This window comes from Strongylocentrotus purpuratus, unplaced genomic scaffold, assembly GCF_000002235.5.
Source record: "Strongylocentrotus purpuratus isolate Spur 01 unplaced genomic scaffold, Spur_5.0 spur5_scaffold_15, whole genome shotgun sequence".
NCBI lineage: Eukaryota > Metazoa > Echinodermata > Echinoidea > Camarodonta > Strongylocentrotidae > Strongylocentrotus > Strongylocentrotus purpuratus.
The window spans coordinates 13,229,654-13,248,469 of record NW_022145600.1 but is presented as its reverse complement, the minus strand read 5'-3'; the positions used below and the strand labels follow the sequence as shown (position 1 = coordinate 13,248,469).

At 40.0% G+C, this 18,816-nt stretch overlaps 2 protein-coding genes across 2 annotated transcripts in view; one reads left to right on the top strand and one right to left on the bottom strand.

Annotated features, from left to right (window-relative positions):
• Positions 1-2,629, bottom strand: part of LOC752960 — a 49,899-nt gene extending 47,270 nt beyond the window's left edge. Inside the window, exons 1-2 of the mRNA XM_030985955.1 lie at positions 2,446-2,629; positions 1,694-1,846 (exon numbers count right to left, since the gene is read on the bottom strand). Of these exons, the coding sequence (XP_030841815.1) occupies positions 1,694-1,839 (146 nt within the window). The 5' untranslated portion in view covers positions 1,840-1,846; positions 2,446-2,629. The remainder of the gene's footprint in view (positions 1-1,693; positions 1,847-2,445) is intronic.
• Positions 2,630-5,132: 2,503 nt separating this feature from the next.
• Positions 5,133-17,307, top strand: LOC115924135 (hydroxyacid oxidase 1-like). The gene is made up of 10 exons (XM_030985954.1): positions 5,133-5,278; positions 9,097-9,248; positions 10,051-10,127; positions 10,729-10,765; positions 11,360-11,621; positions 12,134-12,273; positions 12,653-12,744; positions 15,653-15,814; positions 16,334-16,403; positions 17,218-17,307. The coding sequence occupies exons 1-10, from the start codon at positions 5,133-5,135 to the stop codon at positions 17,301-17,303; spliced, it is 1,224 nt and encodes a 407-aa protein (XP_030841814.1). The 3' UTR covers positions 17,304-17,307.
• The last annotated feature ends 1,509 nt before the right edge of the window (positions 17,308-18,816 follow it).

The window sequence follows — 18,816 nt, the reverse complement described above, 5'->3', positions numbered from 1 at the left end:
TCCCGCTTTAATATAAACCCGCCGGCTGAGTCGGCGCAAAAATGTTTCCAAAAAACTGGACTCCCCTAAACAAATATATGTGCATTTATCCAGCCCCCCCCCCCCGCTCATTCGCCGATCGCCGGCCGGCTGATTCGCCGCTAAATATTTTCTCAAGATTTGCCCCCCCCCCCCCACCACTTGCCGCCGGCTGGTTCGCCCCTGATTTTGGACCCCCGTAAGTGATGTTTTCCTGGCATCTACTTACATGCGAAGCATCGTCCACGAGCCGCATAGCGGCGAGGCGATTTTTGTTGTTGTTGCTATTTTGAACCCCCGGATTGTTTTCCTGGCATCTACGTTTTTCTATGCACATCAAATTTTCACTTGGCAGCCCAAGGGGGCCGTGGGGAGGAGGGGGTTATGCGTGTTACCAAAATGTCCGGTAAAGGGGTACTTTACGTGCGACAAAGTCCGGCCCGAGAATTGTAAAAAAAAGGGGTGTTTTAACTTTTCACCCGGAGATTTCTTTAAAAAGGGGGTGTTTTTTTTTTGGACTCCTGAGAAATTATTCCGAATTTAGGTAGGTACATTGAGCATTTTTCATGAATAAGGGGATCTCCAAGGCAGGAAAAGCCCGCGAAAAGCCCGCGAAAAGTCCGCGAAAAGCCCGCGAAAGAGGGGTTCGGAAATGTTGGCAGTCCTCAGATAGGGGGTGCTTTCAAAAAGAGGGAACAAGCATAATGCGTACCCTAATAACACTGAGTGGCAGGCTGGGGTTTCTGCCCTTGCGCGATCGCCTCCAGCTCCAGCAGACATGGCGCGGCAGCGTGCACACGTACCGTTACTAACGGCGCAGTAGGCCTATAACCACTGCTGACGGCGGCACTGCACTGCGAGCTGAATCGGTAATAATAGGCCTACTCATAGAACGGTAAATCTTGCACGCTAATCTAAGTTCTATTTCATTGGTTTAAGGTTTGAAAATTGAAACTCAATATTGTGTTAAAGTTATAACAGAAAAGATAATCTTTATTTTATAATTCCACGGGGGCGATTTTTAATTTTGCAATCGCCCCCGTGAGCAACCTGACGGGGAAGATTATGTAGCTCACGGGGGCGAATCGCCCACCGCCCCAGTGTATTTTGAGCGCTGACCATGTATATCAATTAGTAGGCGGTTTCCCGTCAAAATTGTTATCATCATGTAATATTCAAAACGTATTCTTTCACATGATTGGTAATAAGAGCTTCTATTTCATTTTTTGAAACTAGTGGGGCGTTTCCATATACTGGTCTTTAGCTTTAAATAGAAGCTTTTTCGTACAGCAAAAAGTGAGATGGGGTTTGGCGCAAGTATATCGATCGGAAGCATATATGCTGCGTATAATAGGTCACGCAATTAATTCAATATTTATTAAAGACTGCCAATGATTGAAGCCCCTGCATCTTAATATGATTTCGTGAATCCCATCGTGCATCCCTCGCTAACACACCTAGGGTAGGTGGAGGGGTTGAATGATCGACAAAGAATACTGAGATGATTTTTTTCCCCCGATCCCCTTTTACTCCCATTTCTAATATTTCATTCCCTTGTAGACTATATGTCAAGGAGGGGGCACCCATCTGCCCCTGGATTCGCTTTTCTGGTCACTCTTTTGTGAGAGCTTGAACTTGGTGGGACAAACCGGCAAAGTACATGGATCATACCTACCTTGAAAATGCCTCTGTGCTTTCTTTGAGGCACCACCCTCGATCTCGCCCGGAGCTGTAGTATAGCATGCAGGCGGGAGGCAATATTTTACGTGCCTGTTTTTCGTAGTCTTCGACGGTAAACAATTGATCCTCCTCATCAGCCATGCTTCACCTATCGTGAAAATGCTATCATTAATTAAAAAAACAAACAATGTCGATATATATATATGTTTTTTGCAAAGGGCAAAGTCACACCCACCTACACACACGCGCACAAATGTTCGTTGATATTTGATATGTGTGGCATGATTAATTTTGTTAGGGATGTTATTTGGATCTGCAAAGACCGAATTAATACCCAAATCCCAATTGTTTTATTCAAACGTCACATAATCAACTTTGGCGCAAGTCGATTTTTGTACTCTCGCAAACAATGTCTCCTGTTCATCAGAGCGTGAACACATACCACACAAAAAGGGTACCAAATGATTTGGGATAAAACACTCTTTCATAAGACTACAATTTTATGTTTATCGATGATTTTTTTTTAATAATTAGCAATTTTCTAGGTGTAAAGTTTTTTTTGACTCACACTGTATACACTGTCAACAAATCACAATTCCAAGTATCACCCAAAATCTACCAGCTCGATATAAGATTTAAGAGTGAATGAACGAAATTAACTACGGCTAATTGGTTTTGTTCACAAAGGACACTGAAAGTCTCGAAATTAAATAGTCGATCGAGAATATAAATAATTATATAATTTACCTTACTTATATTTGTGCTTGACCAAGACCTCCTGTGTTCAAATGACCAAACATTGAGTGACCGGTCGCTGTGAGTCTCTCGATGTTGTTGTTGTTTTTGTTGTGATTAATGGCGTTTCCATCGTCATTGGATGATTTTCGCCATTTGTTGATTTTCGAAATACAATCGAAATCTTGAAAATCATTCAGTATTACGTAACCCTTATAAGCTAAATGCCTTGAATGCTTCACTGAATTTCTCCCAGCAATACTCTACGTCCTCCTCGGACGATAAATTACAAAAGGTCTTCGACAAAATCTTCGACGACAAAATGCCTAAAGGATCTGAATGAAAAGATTTCGGGCATAGGTTTTGGGGTATTATGTCTAAGGATCAAATAGACTAGGGAGTGGTCACTTAGTCCACTTGAAATTGTTCCAGATTGCTTTATATTGGATAGCATTAAACTAGAAACACAAATAACGTCAATTAAAGTACTGCTGATTGAACGGAGTTATTCTTGTTGGTTCTCGGATAGGCTGAGTTAACTGAAAGATGGAACAAAATTCATGCACCTTATTTAAAAGGGTATTTTTAGTCAGCATATTGGAGTTAAAGTCACTGAGGACTATAACATTATTTGTAAAGAAAATACTTGGTCTAGGTTTGATACTAGGCTTTTTAAAAAGGATATTTCATGTTTCATATTCATTTCATTTCATTTATTCAACAAGTATAAAAACAATTTACAATGAAAATACAATATACAATATAATGGTTAGGACCCCTAACAAGCAGAAATCTGCTTGTAATCGGGGCCCTGCAAACAAACAATAACAAGATAATGCACATAAATTAACAATGAAAAGTAAAAGACTTGAATAATAATGGTATACGACTGGGGGGGGGGGGGGGTTAAGGGTGTTCGTGATGTTGTCAGTGATTCAGCTTTTTTTCCTTCTAAATGTTTTAAATTTATATAACCTTGTAATCAGTTATTGTTAATACATGTTTTTTTTCCTTGTAAATATAAAGTTACACAACCTTGCCATTTCCTTTTGATAATTTTTTGTACATTACCATGTTTTTTGTTGTTGTAAATGAACTTCTTGATCACGGTTGGCGGACTCTGGGACCTGCTTGTTTTGGGAGCTCTGCGCGCGTGAAACTGTATCGTATCCATGATCGTATCCTATCATCTTTCATGTTTTGAATTGCGCAGATCCTTGAAACACATTGGTCTCTTTGCCAATCCGCTGGGATTGAGAGGTTCAACTTCCACAGGGGCCCCACTCACAAGCATGGCTTTTTGGGGTCTCAATTTGGATTATGTTTGTTCGTCATTATTACTATATGCCATGTTTTTTTTTAATAAACTGAACTGAACTGAACTGAGTACGCACCCGTACATCAACATACACACACGCATCCATAAAGAAGGTTTACAGAGACAGAATAGAAAGGAGCGAAAAAATATACATGTAGGTTTGCGATATACGACACCTACAAAAATGGTAATCGATTTCTGACCTTCAATTCAAACCACATTATTTCCTAATCGTCTTTTTCAAGATCACGTCTTGTAACATATCCTATAATATTAGATAGCTTAGACAGATACCGAGATGTGATTGGTCCAGAGCTCGTCACGTGATATCAATTGCGAGGATCCAAATTGTTATATTTTCCTGGCCGGTCACTTTTCAGTGTTATATTTTACCGGCTGGTGAAATGAATATATTTTTAATCAATGCATGTCGCCCTCTTGAGGACTGTATGTCACCAATTACACACATTACACCATTATCGAGGGTCATTTTTTTTTTTCAAATTTTTTTTTCATGAATTTTTTTTTTTCCCTAGAATTTTTTTTTTCCACATTTTTTTTTTCCCCGAAAAAATCCTTTTTTGGGTAAATTTTTTTTGTTTCCCGAAAAATGCTTTTTGGGGTAAGAATTTTTTTTTTTTTTTTTTTTTTTTTTTTTTAATTTAAATTTTTTTTGTAAGGTAATCTCGACAGATTATTTTTCCGTAATTTTGATTGTCCCCGAAAAAAAAAAAAAAAAATTTCGGGCAAAAAAAAATATGGAACCCCCCCCCCCCCCCCCCACAAAAAAAACAAGGCTATCTAATATAACAGTTATTGACTGGCAGGGGGTATATAACATTCTTTGGACCTGAAGGGAGTTATATTTTCCCTCGTGACCATATTTTCCCTCAGCGCTGCGCGCTTCGGGAAAATATAATCACTTGGGAAATATAACTCCCTTCAGCGGTCCAAATAATGTTATATTACACCCCCTGCCAGTCAATAACTGTATATTATTTCTTATGTAACACCCAACTCCTCCACCTCGACTACCTCTACCTCTCCTTTCGAAGATGTAACCTGGAATGTCTAAGATGTTCGAAGGAAAGGAATCGTCAATCCAGGTCTCAGACATTGTGAATAAATCAACTGAATTGTTACTTATACAAATTTCAATTTCTTCTTTTTTATTTCGTAAACTTCTAACAACTTCGTCAACTTCTACTGAACTATCATGAGCACGTTCCCTGTAATTTTTCTTTATTTTTTTCAGTTGGCAGACATAACTTTTTTTTCTACCGGAGCGCAAATTGCATTTTCAAACTGACTCATTACCTCTTCCCTCCGATGGCTTGAATTTTATTTAAATAAATGATGACATTTTCATGACAGGTGAAGCATGGCTGATGAGGAGGATCAATTGTTTACCGTCGAAGACTACGAAAAACGGGCACGGGAAATACTGCCCTACGTCTACCTGCTTTACTACAGCTCCGGGCGAGAACGAGGATGGTGCTTCAAAGAAAGCACAGAGGCATTTTCAAGGTAGGTATAATCCATGTACTTTGCCAGTTTGTTGCCCCCTACCGCCTCCTTAACGTAAAAGGGCATGAAATTACTGATATGACCCCGTGCGTGACACTTACAGGGGCGTTGGGCTTTGGGTGGGGCGGGGATATATAATTTGACCAATATATTCCTATGCAGGGGCATCAATCATAGGAAGATTGCCTTGAATGTTGAATTAACTGCGTGCCCTTTTACACGCAGCGTAAACTTCCGATCGATATCTCATTTTTGCTGTACGAAGTAACTTCTTCTTAAAGTAAATATCTACTTTAAAAAATTGAACAAACGTTCTTTGTTTTCTATTTGTACAAGTTTATGCAACACTGTGTCGCAAAAACCTTCGAGAAATGATTTGAAGAGCAATCTCTGTACCCCATTATATAACCCATGGAAATTGTTTTTAAAATTTTAGATAAGGTAATAAGATGTAATGTTTGCTCGTTGACAAAATAAGGCTGTTATATGAACCTCCCATAGAAATGGCAACAGTGGGTACATTCAATAATACACACACGAATAATTATTGTACGAACTCGCTTGAAGCACGATGGTAAAGGCTAAAAATCACTTTAAAGGGCAAGGCCAAAAATAGCTTACTTACTATCGAAAGTAAGTTATTTTTGGAGTGGACTTGCCCTATAGTTGTGTGCATCACCTACTGAAATGTCCAAATATGGCAATATTACATCATCCGAACACGATATATATTGGATGTACGATAGGGTATTAAAATCTCTCTGAAGGGTTTACTTCGAATCATCGGGTCATCGAGTCCGGTCGGGTGGTCGAGTTTCATGACCTTTCGTGAAACGTAAGCGGAAGATCAATGATGGTGCACGTAGAGTTTTCACAAAGTGTTGGGTAATTTGGACCAGACCATTTGTAGGTGAGAAGGGTTTAATTCACAAACGTTATCCCCGACATTTCGTGAATAAAGGGCCATGTTTTCAAAAAGGTCGTGTAACGCGACCACCCGACCCTACGCGATGACCAGGGGAGTGTTTCACAAAGATCCTAAGTAGAACTTAACACTAAGTTGGACTTAAAAAGTATGGACAGCCATTGGAGCCTTAAAATGAAATATATTCAAAAGCAAAAATTTGAGTATTTTAGACTTTTCATCAATTCCACATCAAGAACATGAAATCTCCCATGATAATAGAAAATATGAATGATTTGAATCAACATTTTATGCCTTCTAAAAAAAAAAATACAAAATGTTTTCAAGGATGCTAATGGCTTCCCATAAATTTTAAGTCCAACTTAGAGATAAGTTCAACTTAGGATCTTTGTGAAACACCCCCCAGATGATTCGAAGTATAATGATGATAATATTGGATATTTATATAGCGCAAATATCTACCATGCATGGTGCTCAAGGCGCTGCAACTATTGCCCCGGCTCTGCTAGTCAGCCTTTTTCGGTGCTCACATCATACAAGGAATTCCTTCCTACCGGTACCCATTTAACACCTGAGTGGAGAGTGGAAAATGTAGATTAATATCTTGCCAAAAGACATTAGAGCCATGGCGGAACTCGAACCGCGGACCCTTCCCATAGGAAAGAAATGAGCCTGCCGCATACTACTGCCGCAGACTTGCCGCATACTCTTTCAGTATGATGAATAGTATGCGGCAGGTCTGCCGCAGACTTGCTGCAAACCTGCCGCATACTCTTTCAGTATAATGAAGAGTCTGCTGCAGACCTGCCGCAGACTCTTCATCATGAATATTCATATCTCATATAGACCTGCTGCAGACCTGCCGCATACTCTTTCATATCCAGTACGTGGCAATTAAGTATGCAGTCTTGCAGGAAGGCTATGCTGGGGAGCATGCATTGCATCATTACATTCTAGCTCCTTGAATTAGTAGAAACAGCTAAAAATAGGCGGAATTGCTTCAACAATTCTACAAATATGGGTTTAACACAATGCAGAAGTAGAAGTAGAGGAATAGGAATACAATAACTGCATACACATAGCCCAGAGTAGAGTCACAGATCCATGTGCTATTACAACAAAAAAGTGAGTTAGTGGGGCTGAAGATAAGATCACATATGGCACAACAAAAAAGTTTGAAATAGTCCGTTAATTCCTCAGTCTCCTCTTATGTAATAAATTCCTCTTATGGTACCAGTTGAACTTGAAGCAAATTGTTGGTTTGACAGAAGCTAAAAAGACAATTAACAGTGCTAATTAACACAGGAATTTACAAGATCATGGGCTCAGCCTGCAACCTCATGGCCCTGCATGTCCTCCAAAATGGTCGCCTATAGCCTTGCTTTAGACTGTATAATTTCCCACTTGTCTGTAGCAGACCTGCCGCAGACTGTTCCTGTGGCATATATGCGGCAAGTCTGGAGCAAAGTTTCGCCCTGCCGCAGATCTGCCTGCATTGCGTCATTACATTCTAGTACCTTGAATCAGTAGAAACAGCTAAAAATAGGCGGAATTGCTTCAACAATTCTACAAATATGGTTTAACACAATGCAGAAGTAGAGGTACAGGAATAGGAATACAATAACTGCATATATACACATAGTCCAGAGTAGAGTCACAGATCCATGTGCTAGTTACAACAAAAAAAGGTGAGTTAGTGGGGCTGAAGTAAGATCACATATGGCACAACAAAAAAGTATGAAACAGTCCGTTAATTCCTCAGTCTCATCTTAATATGTAATAAATTCCTCTTATGGTACCAGCTGAACTTGAAGAAAATTGTTTGGTTTGACAGAAGCTAAAAAGACAATTAACAGTGCTAATTAACACAGGAATTTACAAGATCATACGGGCTCAGCCTGCAACCTCATGGCCCTGCATGGTCCTCCAAAATAGCCGCCTATAGCCTTGCTTCAGACTGTATAATTTCCCACTTTTCTGTGGCAGACCTGCCGCAGACTGTTCCTGTGGAATACTGGTATGCGGCAAGTCTGGAGCAAACTTTCGCCTTGCCGCAGATCTGCCGCAGACTGTTCTTGTGGCATACTAGTATGCAGCAAGTCTGGAGCAAAGTTTCATCCTGCCGCAGATCTGCCGCAGACTGTTCCTGTGGCATACTAGTATGCGGCAAGTCTGGAGCAAAGTTTCATCCTACCGCAGATCTGCCGCAGACTGTTCCTGTGGCATACTGGTATGCGGCAAGTCTGCAGCAAAATTTCATCCTGCCGCAGATCTGCCGCAGATCTGCCGCAGACTGTTCCTGTGGCATACTGGTATGCGGCAAGTCTGCAGCAAAATTTCTTTCTGCCGCATACTTCGGCATACTCTTTGTGGCAGACTAAAAGTCTGCCGCAGATCTGCGGCAGGTCTGCGGCAGGTCTGCGGCAGGTCTGCAGCAGGTCTGCGGCAGGTCTGCGGCAGGTCTGCTGCATACTTTTCACTTTCCTATGGGTTTGATCCAAACTTCAATGACTTATTATCCACTAGACCACATCACCTCTACGTATGCCCTCTTAAGTTTGGATTTTGCATTTGTTTTGAAAATTAAAACCTAAAAAATTCCAAATGTGAAGGTGCCGTGGTATGGTAATTCATTCACTGGACTCTCAGTCACATTTGCCACTCTCCACCTAGGTGAAAATGGCAACATGGTGATGCTGTGGTGATATCAATTGCAGGGCCTGGGACAAAAAGGAGTATTAAACTGCATGATGAGGCTACCCCTTGTAAAAAGGACCCAATTAACATCGTTATTAATAATAATAATAATAATAATATCTAATTTTTATATAGCGCTTAATACAAATGTCTCTAAGCGCTTTACAAATATACTATTATTAAATTCAATTTTCAGATATCGAATCCGAAACCGTGTTCTTCAAGGGATATCCCATCGGAGCCTCTCAACGACAGTCCTTGGAGAGCAGATCCAGTACCCTATTGGTATAGCACCTACGGCTCTTCATGCTGCAGCCCATCCCAATGCCGAAGCAGAAACCGCCAGAGGTAAGATCAGCCGAGTTTAGAAGTACCACTTGACATAACCTCACTAGAATTAGAATTTACTGAAAGTGTGACAGTTCTTGCGAACAGACTCGTATGTATTCTATATTTCAAAACTTTGTAGTGACCGTGTACAGTGTGACTTTGACGTGAATTATGTAAAAAATAAAACTATGTAATGAAAATAAATAACCTTAACTGAAATGAAAGAAAATATTTGTGTATGTAATGATTCTATCTGTCATTCATATTCTCTCATTATAGATGTTTTAGGGGAGGAGAGGGGCTAACCAGCCACCCCAATCTTTTTTTTATTATAAATCGCATGATTATGAATGAATTAAAGCAAGGCACAAGTCATGGAAAACATGAATACAAGAACCCCTGAAATCCCCCCCCCCCCCCCAGCAGAAATAAAATCTTTTTGGACCGCGTCTGCCTCTGAGATCGCTTTCTTAGTTTTTGCTCCTTGTTGCGAAGTTTGTGCTGCTTGGCGATATTTAATAATCGCCTTCAACCTTATTTTTATCAATGGTTGGTCAGTCCTTGATCCTAGAGGATATCCATCTCTTCTCGTCACCCTAGGAAGGTGATTTGATGAGCCCTCGTCTCTTCTCGTTGACCAACGAAGGAGATGTAACGATATCGCATCTCTTCTCGTCATCTCAGAAAAGTGATTTTTAAAGAGACCTCGTCATCCCCAGGAGAGTAATTTGGCGGGATCTCGTCATCGCATGGAGGTATTTGGCGAGATCTCGTCATCTCACTAAGGCGACTTTAACAAGATCTCGTCATCCCAAGGAAGGTGAATTGGCGACATCTCGTCTCTTCTCGTCACCTATCGGAGGTGATGACAAGATCTCGGCTCTTCTCGTCATATCAGTAAGTTTATATTAACGAGACCTCGTCATCCCCAGAAGAGTGATTTTGCGAGATCTCGTCTCTTCTCGCCATCTCAGGAAGTTGAATTGAGCATATTCTCGTCATCCCAGGAAGGTGATTAGGCGATCGAGATATCGTCTCTTCTCATCATCGCAGGGACGTGATTTTAACAAGATCTCGTCACCACAGGGAGGTGATTGACGAGATGTCGTCTCTTCTCGTCATCCCAACGGAGGTGATTGACGAGATCTCGTCTTTTCTTGTCATCACAGGGAAGTGATTTTAACAAGATTTCGTCATCACAGGGAGGTGATTGACGAGATGTCGTCTCTTCTCGTCATTCCATCGGAGGTTATGATGAGATCTCGTCTGAGTCGTCTCTCCTCGTCATCTCAGTAGGTAGATATTAACGAGATCTGGTCATCCCCAGGAAGGTGATTTGGCGTGATCTCATTTCTTCTCGTCATCGCAGGGAAGTGATTTTGACAAGATCTTGTCTCTTCTCGTCATCGCAGGGAAGTGATTTTAACAAGATCTTGTCTCTTCTCGTCATCGCAGGGAAGTGATTTTAACAAGATCTTGTCTCTTCTCGTCATCGCAGGGAAGTGATTTTAACAAGTTCTCGGCATCACAGGGAGGTGATTGACGAGATCTCGTCCATTCTCGTCATCACAGGGAAATGATTTTAACGAGATATCGTCGTCACAGGAGATGGTTGATGAGATCCCGTCATCCCCAGTGAGGTGCTTGACGAGATCACGTCTCTTTTTGTCATCTCAGTAAGGTGATTTTAATGAGATCTCGTCATCCCCAGGAAGGTGATTAGGTAAGATTTCGTCTCTTCTCGTCATCCCCAGGAAGGGGATTTGATGAGAATTTGCCCTTGTTATCTGGTCTCTCCACCCCTATAAAAGGTGGCTCGATTGGATTATTCACTTTTGTATCATCCCGCCCTAGACACCAGAGCGGGAAATTAACGATATGCCCGTTCCCTATCGTCTTTTGGCTGATAGAAATCTTAGTTTTACCAAAAATTACGTCTTCTCAGACAAAAGCGTAATTCTTTTCTTCCTTCCACATGAGGGATATGATTTTGTAGTTGAAATGCTCGTAAGCGCAAGCAGACTATAACGAGATTTGTTGAGACTATTAATTCTGGACCTTCAAACCCGTCACAAAACTGCATTGGATTTTAGGAAGGTAAATGCTTGTCTCTTTTGTTGATCTTTCAGGTGCTGCAGCAGCAGAAGCTCTCATGGTCCTCTCCGTCGTCTCCAGTACAACCATTGCTGATGTTTCGGCAACTGCTCCAGGTGGCCTCCGTTGGATGCAGACATATCTCTTCAATGATCGTTTACTGACACAGCACGTCGTACGTGAAGCTGAGAGTGCGGGCTTCAAAGCTCTCGTGATCACTGTTGACTCGCCTGTTCTCGGTATTGACTCAAAAGTCCGAGCAGCTCTGAACAAGGAGACAGCCAGTTTTGCATTTCCGTATGAAATTATAATTTCATACGGAAATGCAAAACTGGCTGTTCATTTGTAATTTAGATAAATAATTTTTCTACAAATAATGGATCAAGGAAGAAATCTTAGTGTACGGTAATTTTTAAGAATTGATGTTGTAATATGTATTGTATTCCTCCCGGAAAAATATTGTAAAAATTGAAATTGTTTATCTTGAGTTGGGGTATAGCCAATGGGGAAAACATTTGAATATGAAAGGAGAAACTAATATAAAAGAACGGCAGAAAGAGTGGGAGACAAAATAAGAAAGCTGGAGGGAGGGGGTGGGGGACATGACCCATTCCATTCACACCATCTCGGTCTCATCGGTTCCTCGCATTTTATTTATGTCATGACGGGGCACGGGAACGCCAGTATTTATCTTCTCAAAAGTAATGACAAGAAGGTTTATTATTCCTTCATTTGTTTTGATCCGTTACCGGTTCGATTTTTTTTTCCCTAAGCATGAGTAATTTTGATGCATACATTCCTTCTTCAAGAGCAGCCAAGGCAGAAGGAGACACAAGATATGTACAATATTTACATCAGATGCAGTATAATGACTCGGCTACTTGGGAGGACATTAGATGGATAAAATCAATAACAAATCTTCCAATTGTCTGTAAGGGAATTGTGTCTGGTGAGTCTTTAATGTATTATTTTGAAATCGATCTCATTGAAATCCAAGGACTATGAACGCAAGCAAGGTCACTTCTAAAGATATTATAGAACATCATTCAGAACAACCTCATTACTAAAATATGCCAAATGTCAAATGTGGTATTCTTTTCTATCCTATATACTTTGGAATCTGATAGGGATAAACGAATAGCTCCTTTTAGCAGATAGGTTGGATCTATTTACAAAACCCAGTTATTGCGTTGACATTTTCAGAACGAAATATGCAGAATGTTTGAAACTCCTCATTTTCTTATGAGAAGTATATGTATTGGCAAAAAATTGATATTATTTCTTTCATCGTTGTCAATCAATTGCTATTTATATTTACATTTATATAGCTGACTCGGCAAGGGAAGCAGCGGACGCAGGGGTTGATGGGATACTGGTGTCAGCTCATGGTGGAAGACAATCAGATGGTGTTCCTGCTCCAGTAAGTTTTATTTCCTAAATAATTCATGACCACGGGTTGGGATGTTTTTATGGTATATACTGATCATAAATTTCGAATTGTCAGTATCTCAATATAATCTCAAATCAACAAAATAATTCCAATATCGTTCGAAAAACCTTGCTTATAATGTCGGCAACTCGACTTCAATGCACCTTTCTTTCTCGATTTTTTAAAAAATATTTGTTTAAATACAAATATTGTTTTTCCTCTCTCTCTTTCTCTCTCTCTCTATCTCGCTCATTCTCTATTTCCATTAAAATTTGAGTCCACACTCTCCCCTTTTAGAGTGGTCTACCTAAACTAAGCAGCTAAGCTGTCACCGTGTCCCGAAAGACGTTGGATCCACCAGGGGTGGCCCTCCCGGGGGGCAGGGGGGCACAGTGCCCCCCACTTTTTCAGATACCCCAAAAGTGCCCCTTTTTACATTGGAAAAGTGCCCCTTTTATTTTGTAAGAAGTGCCTCTTTTACATAGGAAAAGTGCCCCTTTTACTTTGACAAGTGCCCCTATTACTTAGTAAAAGTGCCCCTTCCCCCTTTTCACCTCTGACGAGTGCCCCTTTTATTTTTGACACGTGCCCCTTTCCCTTTGCAATAAGTGTCCATTTTCCATTCTCATCAATCTTGAAATTATCTTGAATAAGTGCCCTTTTTAATCTCTAGTAAGTGCCTCTTTTCAGGTACGAGAAGTGCCCCTTTTCACTTTTGATAAGTGCCCCCTTCACCTCTGATAATTGCCCTATTCAAAACTGAGAGGTGCTCCTTTTACTTTGACAACTACCCCTTTTTTCCTTTGTAAGAAGTGCCCCTTCTCCTTTTAATAACTACCCCTTTTTTAAACTCGGATGAGCACACCTTTCATTTTAACATGTGCCCCTTTTATTTTCTAATAAGTGCCCCTTTTCCTTATGATAAGTGCCCCCAATAAAAAGAGAGAGAGAGCTCCTTCCCCTTCTCATAACTACCCCTTTCCCTTTCTAATAAGTGCCCCTTTTCCTTATGATAAGTGCCCCCATTAAAAAGAAAGAGCTCCCTCCCTTCCTCATAACAGCCCCTTTTAAAAATCTGAACGGTGCCCCCTTTTCATTCAAAAAATGGATATTTTCCTTTATTATAAGTGCCCCTTTTACATTTTCATAAGTGCCCCTTTTCACCTCAGTCTGATAATTCCCCTTTTAATAATGATACGTGCCCCTTTTCCTTTCTAATAAGTGACCTATCCTCTTTTCACCTCTTATAAATGCCCCTATCAAAATCTGATGGGTACCCCTTTTCCGTCAACAAATGCCTATTTCCCATTTTCGTAAACGCCTCTTTTTCATCACTGGTGAGTGCCTCTTTTCAGGTGAAAAAATGCCTCATTTTCACCTCTTATAATTATCCTTTGTACTTTGACACGTGCTCCTTTTCTTTTCTAATAATCGTCTTATCCCTTTCGATAATTGTCCCCTTTTCATGTAATCATTAAACGTGCCCCTTATTTAAAGCGACTAAGAGCAATTTCCCCCAAAGTTCGCTCGCTGCGCTCGCTCGCATTTAAAGATGATATAATTATGTTACTTATCAAAGGTCTTTTCAGTCTTCCGTTATGAGAATCTGCTTATAACCCCATCACGATTGGCTTTTTTCCTCTTTATAAGATGTAATGTTTCGCACTGCGACCTCACAGATTTAAAAAAAAATTCTCGCTCGCTTCGCTCGCTCGTAAATGCATATTCAGACATCACACCCAAATGTAAAGTATGATGCTTAAGCGATATCTTGTATGATGTATGAAGAGAAACAAATATTGAAATCATCCCTGATAATGTAATCACAATATAGGGGTATATACCAATGTCTAAAAAATGGTATATTTTCGCTTTGAGATTTCCCACTGTAGGTGCCCTTTTTTCCAGAAAGTGCCCTTTTTTGTTGGTGCCCCTCCACTTTGGAAGTCGCTCGGCCGCCCCTGGGATCCACATACATATTCAAACCATTTTTCCTATCTTGAGCAATTCATATATGCCTTCTGGTAGGTGCTGGATTCTAGGATGTCACTTTCCCATCCCTTCCTTGGTCGTCCTTGCCTATTTTTTCCTACAACAGTCTACATGAGTAAGCGTTTAGCAAAGCATACGCTGTTCAATCCTGGAAACGTGACCGAATCACGTCAATTGGGCTCAGGGGCGGATCAAGCCGGCGACAAAGGAGGTGGGGGGGGGGGGACAAATCTTGAGAAAATATTTAGCGTCGAATCAGCCAGCCGGTGAATAAGTGCAGGGGGGGATAAGAAGCAATATTCTTCTTTTTTTTTTGCCAGGGGGTGGGGCTATTTTCATTTTTTGTTTAAACAAGGTAAAAACTAAAACGACACGATTAAAAAAAAAACCTGTTTCATGGATCCGCGCCTGGTTGTGCTTCAGTAATGCGGCCGGGCAAGGATTCACTTCAGTGGAAATTTGCAATTGGAGATTCTGGCCATGACTTCTTCATTTCTAATTTTACCCTTTCAAGTGATTTGGAGAATTTTCCGAGAGCAGTGCATCTCAAAGGCTTCTTCAGTATGAAATACACTACCCGATAGGACCTTTCTTTTTAGGGGGATGTATACAATTCCTTCGTGAAGCATGAGGTACTGCTTTTTTTAGGGGCTGAATAGTGGGGGCAAGGCCCCCTTGTTCGCCCCAGGCTACGCCTATGGGTCGACCGCTGTTCCTAATTAAGATCTATTATATGAGATTACTCACGTTTAGGCATCCTCCCAAACTATTAAAAGCTAGATGGCAAAAAGTCCTGACCCGGCCGCTTGGAACCATGGTTACGAAAGAAGATGTTCAGAAGTTTGTTGTAAAGTCTTTAGTTTGTTAATTTATTTTGCATCGCCTTTGAAAACAAATGTATTTGCAGATCGATGCATTGGCCGAGGTAGTATATGCAGTCCGTGGTCGTGGGATAGAGGTATACATGAATGGAGGAATAAGGACAGGAACAGATGTCTTCAAGGCTCTTGGGAGGGGTGCAAGAGCTGTGTTTGTAGGAAGACCTATTTTGTGGGGACTAGCTTGCCAGGTATATAAATCATATTTAGCTCCAAAGTGATTTTTATTGATTGATTGATCGATATATTTATTTCTTTGTCCGCTTGTGGGATAAAACACCCTAATCAGGGCGAAATTTGTGTTCCTTAGGAAGTCCTATATCTAGTACCGATCTCGAGTACCCATTTTACGTTTCCTTTTGAATAAAAGGGTACCCAAACTCTTTCTCGGAGCTAGGTTTGAAGTTCTGTAACAGTCAACAGGGAGGACATGTTGGATACACTATCGGATGGGACGTTGTTTTCTGATAATTTAACAACTTTCAACACAGTCTGATTTCTTGTTATGCTAAACAGACTCCCATTACACCATACAAAATGCGTTATGTGAACATGTTTATTACAATTTTCATTCCGTCCAAATTAACTTCAAACAACCCGAGATTGTACTTTTATTTTTTAGTAGATAATATTATATTTCATACTCTATTTAAAAGCAGATAACTACATGAAATATGAGAACTGATCTATTTTCATTTTATTTTTTGCAGGGTTCCAAAGGTGTTTCAAATATTTTGGAAATTCTCAGAAGCGAACTAGACAATGCCTTAGCAAACAGTGGTATGTATCAGAGTGTTAACTTTTGATACCCGCCCCCCAACCCCCACCAAAGAGCAACGGTGGAAAGGGGCGGAAAGGGTGGGTCCAAACGTTCGAAAGCTACTATAAGTTCAACATTCCCCTCCCCCGAAATGATTTTTTTTTTGTCCGGATTAACATTTTAAAGAGTCCAGTCTTTTGTCCGGATTAACATTTTAAAGAGTCCAGTCTACTAACTTGATTTTTCTTTTGGGGGTAAATGACCAGGCCCGTAGCCAGAGATTTATGTTTGTTTTTGTTTGTTTTTTGGGGGAGGGGGGGGGGGGGGGGGCACATACATGTAATTGATCGACGTCCAGGGGAGGGGTCTAAAAAAGTTCAACCGATCTTGGATTTTTTTTTTTGTTGGGGGGGGGGGGGCTACGTGCCTGTAAATGACGGGTCCACTTCCGTTTAACCGTGAATTGGCCTCTGCAACGGTGCAAAATGAATAGTCATCTTTAAACACGTACAGCTGCGACAGTTTAAACCAAATATTTACGTATAACATTGTCTACATAACGCATTTTTGCATTGTTTTTGTGTAAATTATCTTTAACTGAGAAATTAACATTATAATAGGCTTAATCCACTTTGGTTTCTATGTGTTCGATATAATTATTTAGACCTTTTAAGAAGCACATTACAAGCGCAGCAGTGTTAGGTTCATACTATTGGAACGAAATAATGAAACGAAATAAAGGGCCTACATCCACGTCGTGGTCTCTTGAAAGTGCTCAACATTCCAATCGAACATTGATTTAGATATGATAATTATTTTTCATTTTCTTCACAGGTTGTACGAGTCCTGATTGTATCCCATCTGATATGGTTGTCCATGAATCATATTATCATCGGAATCCCCCAAAGAGCAAGATGTAGTTTGGCGGAATTCAGGCAGCCGTTTTGTCACTTCGCCGCTTTTGTCGCTCCAATCGTGTCCCTTTGTCCAGTTGGCTCTAATATCAGTTTGGTTAGTAAATAGTAAGGAGCACACACCCCCAGGGCAGGGGCGGATCCAGCCGGCTGGGAGGGGGGGGGGGGTGTGCCCGCCTTCGAAGATGAAGAAAATCTTTTTTTTTTTTAAACTCAATTCGTGCGATTTGGTGTATACTTTTTGCCAGGATATCATTTAAAAACTGTGACATTTGCCAGCATTTCATAAGCCTTCGATGAGGAGAACCTCCTAGAAATAATTTGTTTACAATTTGATGAATTAACAAAAAGTTTGCATAATTTCAAATGATTACCATACCTAAATGTAAGACATGTGTAACGTAGCTCTGTATTACTTCTACTTTGTTTTGTTTTGGTTTTTCGGTTCTTTTGTTTTGTTATTGTTTGTTCATTTTGTATGATTTTTACTAATTTTACTGTTTATGGTGGCTGTCAGCATCAAACCCACTAGGGTTTTTATACAGCAATTCAAATTCCAATTTTTCACTCTCAATATTTTATTATTTTAATAACTCCAACCAAAATATAATAATTATGTTTAAGTAGCATTTCTGTTATATTTACTGTATGTTGATGCTACTGTTTTTATTAGTGAACCAAAAGTCATTTGGCGGACAGTATCTGAATTTCAAAGGAAAAATCACATTATGGAAATGCAAGCACTGTTTTAAACAAAAAGAACTTTGTCATTCCTTGCTCATTTTTCCTGAGTGAGGTGTCATATGAAAGGGCAAAAACTGAACTTGCTAGAAATGTGATTTCCTCTTTAAAATTCAGATACCGTCCGCCAAATGACTTTTTGGTTTCCTCTCTTCAAAATAGTTTTAATCACTCATTCGTGAAATATGCATCATATGAGTTGCATCAAAAGAAGAGGATCTAAGCTTTACAAATATGTGTCATTTATCAATTATAATTATCACTAAGTTATGATAAAACATCGACAATTCTCGGTTTCGATTTTTCTGGGACGCACTGCATGTCAACATGACTCTATTGCTGTACAACCATGTATGATTATCATGTTTATTTTCAGTAACCTCAATAAAAAAAGGCATATGTGTAAGTAGTAGGCATATAGATTGCCTTTTCTAATAAAAATGTAATTCATAATGCAAATTAGATGCTGTTATTTAGTGGTAAATGAAGTCCTTGTACGACTTTATAAACCACATTTCTGTTCTCATAATTTGCTTGGGCAAAATTTCAGGCTCAAAACATTTGTTGGTAAAAAGATATGAGAATAATTGTGATGCAAAATCCTTTTTTCATGAAAATTGGTGCCATTGTGTAAATAAGGAAATACATAAGATAATCTTTAACCTCGTGTCCAGAAATTTGCCTATTCTGTCATCATATATCGGTCTGTATCTCGAGAACCCTTCAACGGATTTTCACAATTTAAACTGTATATGAATGCGTAGAGCATACTCTTTAG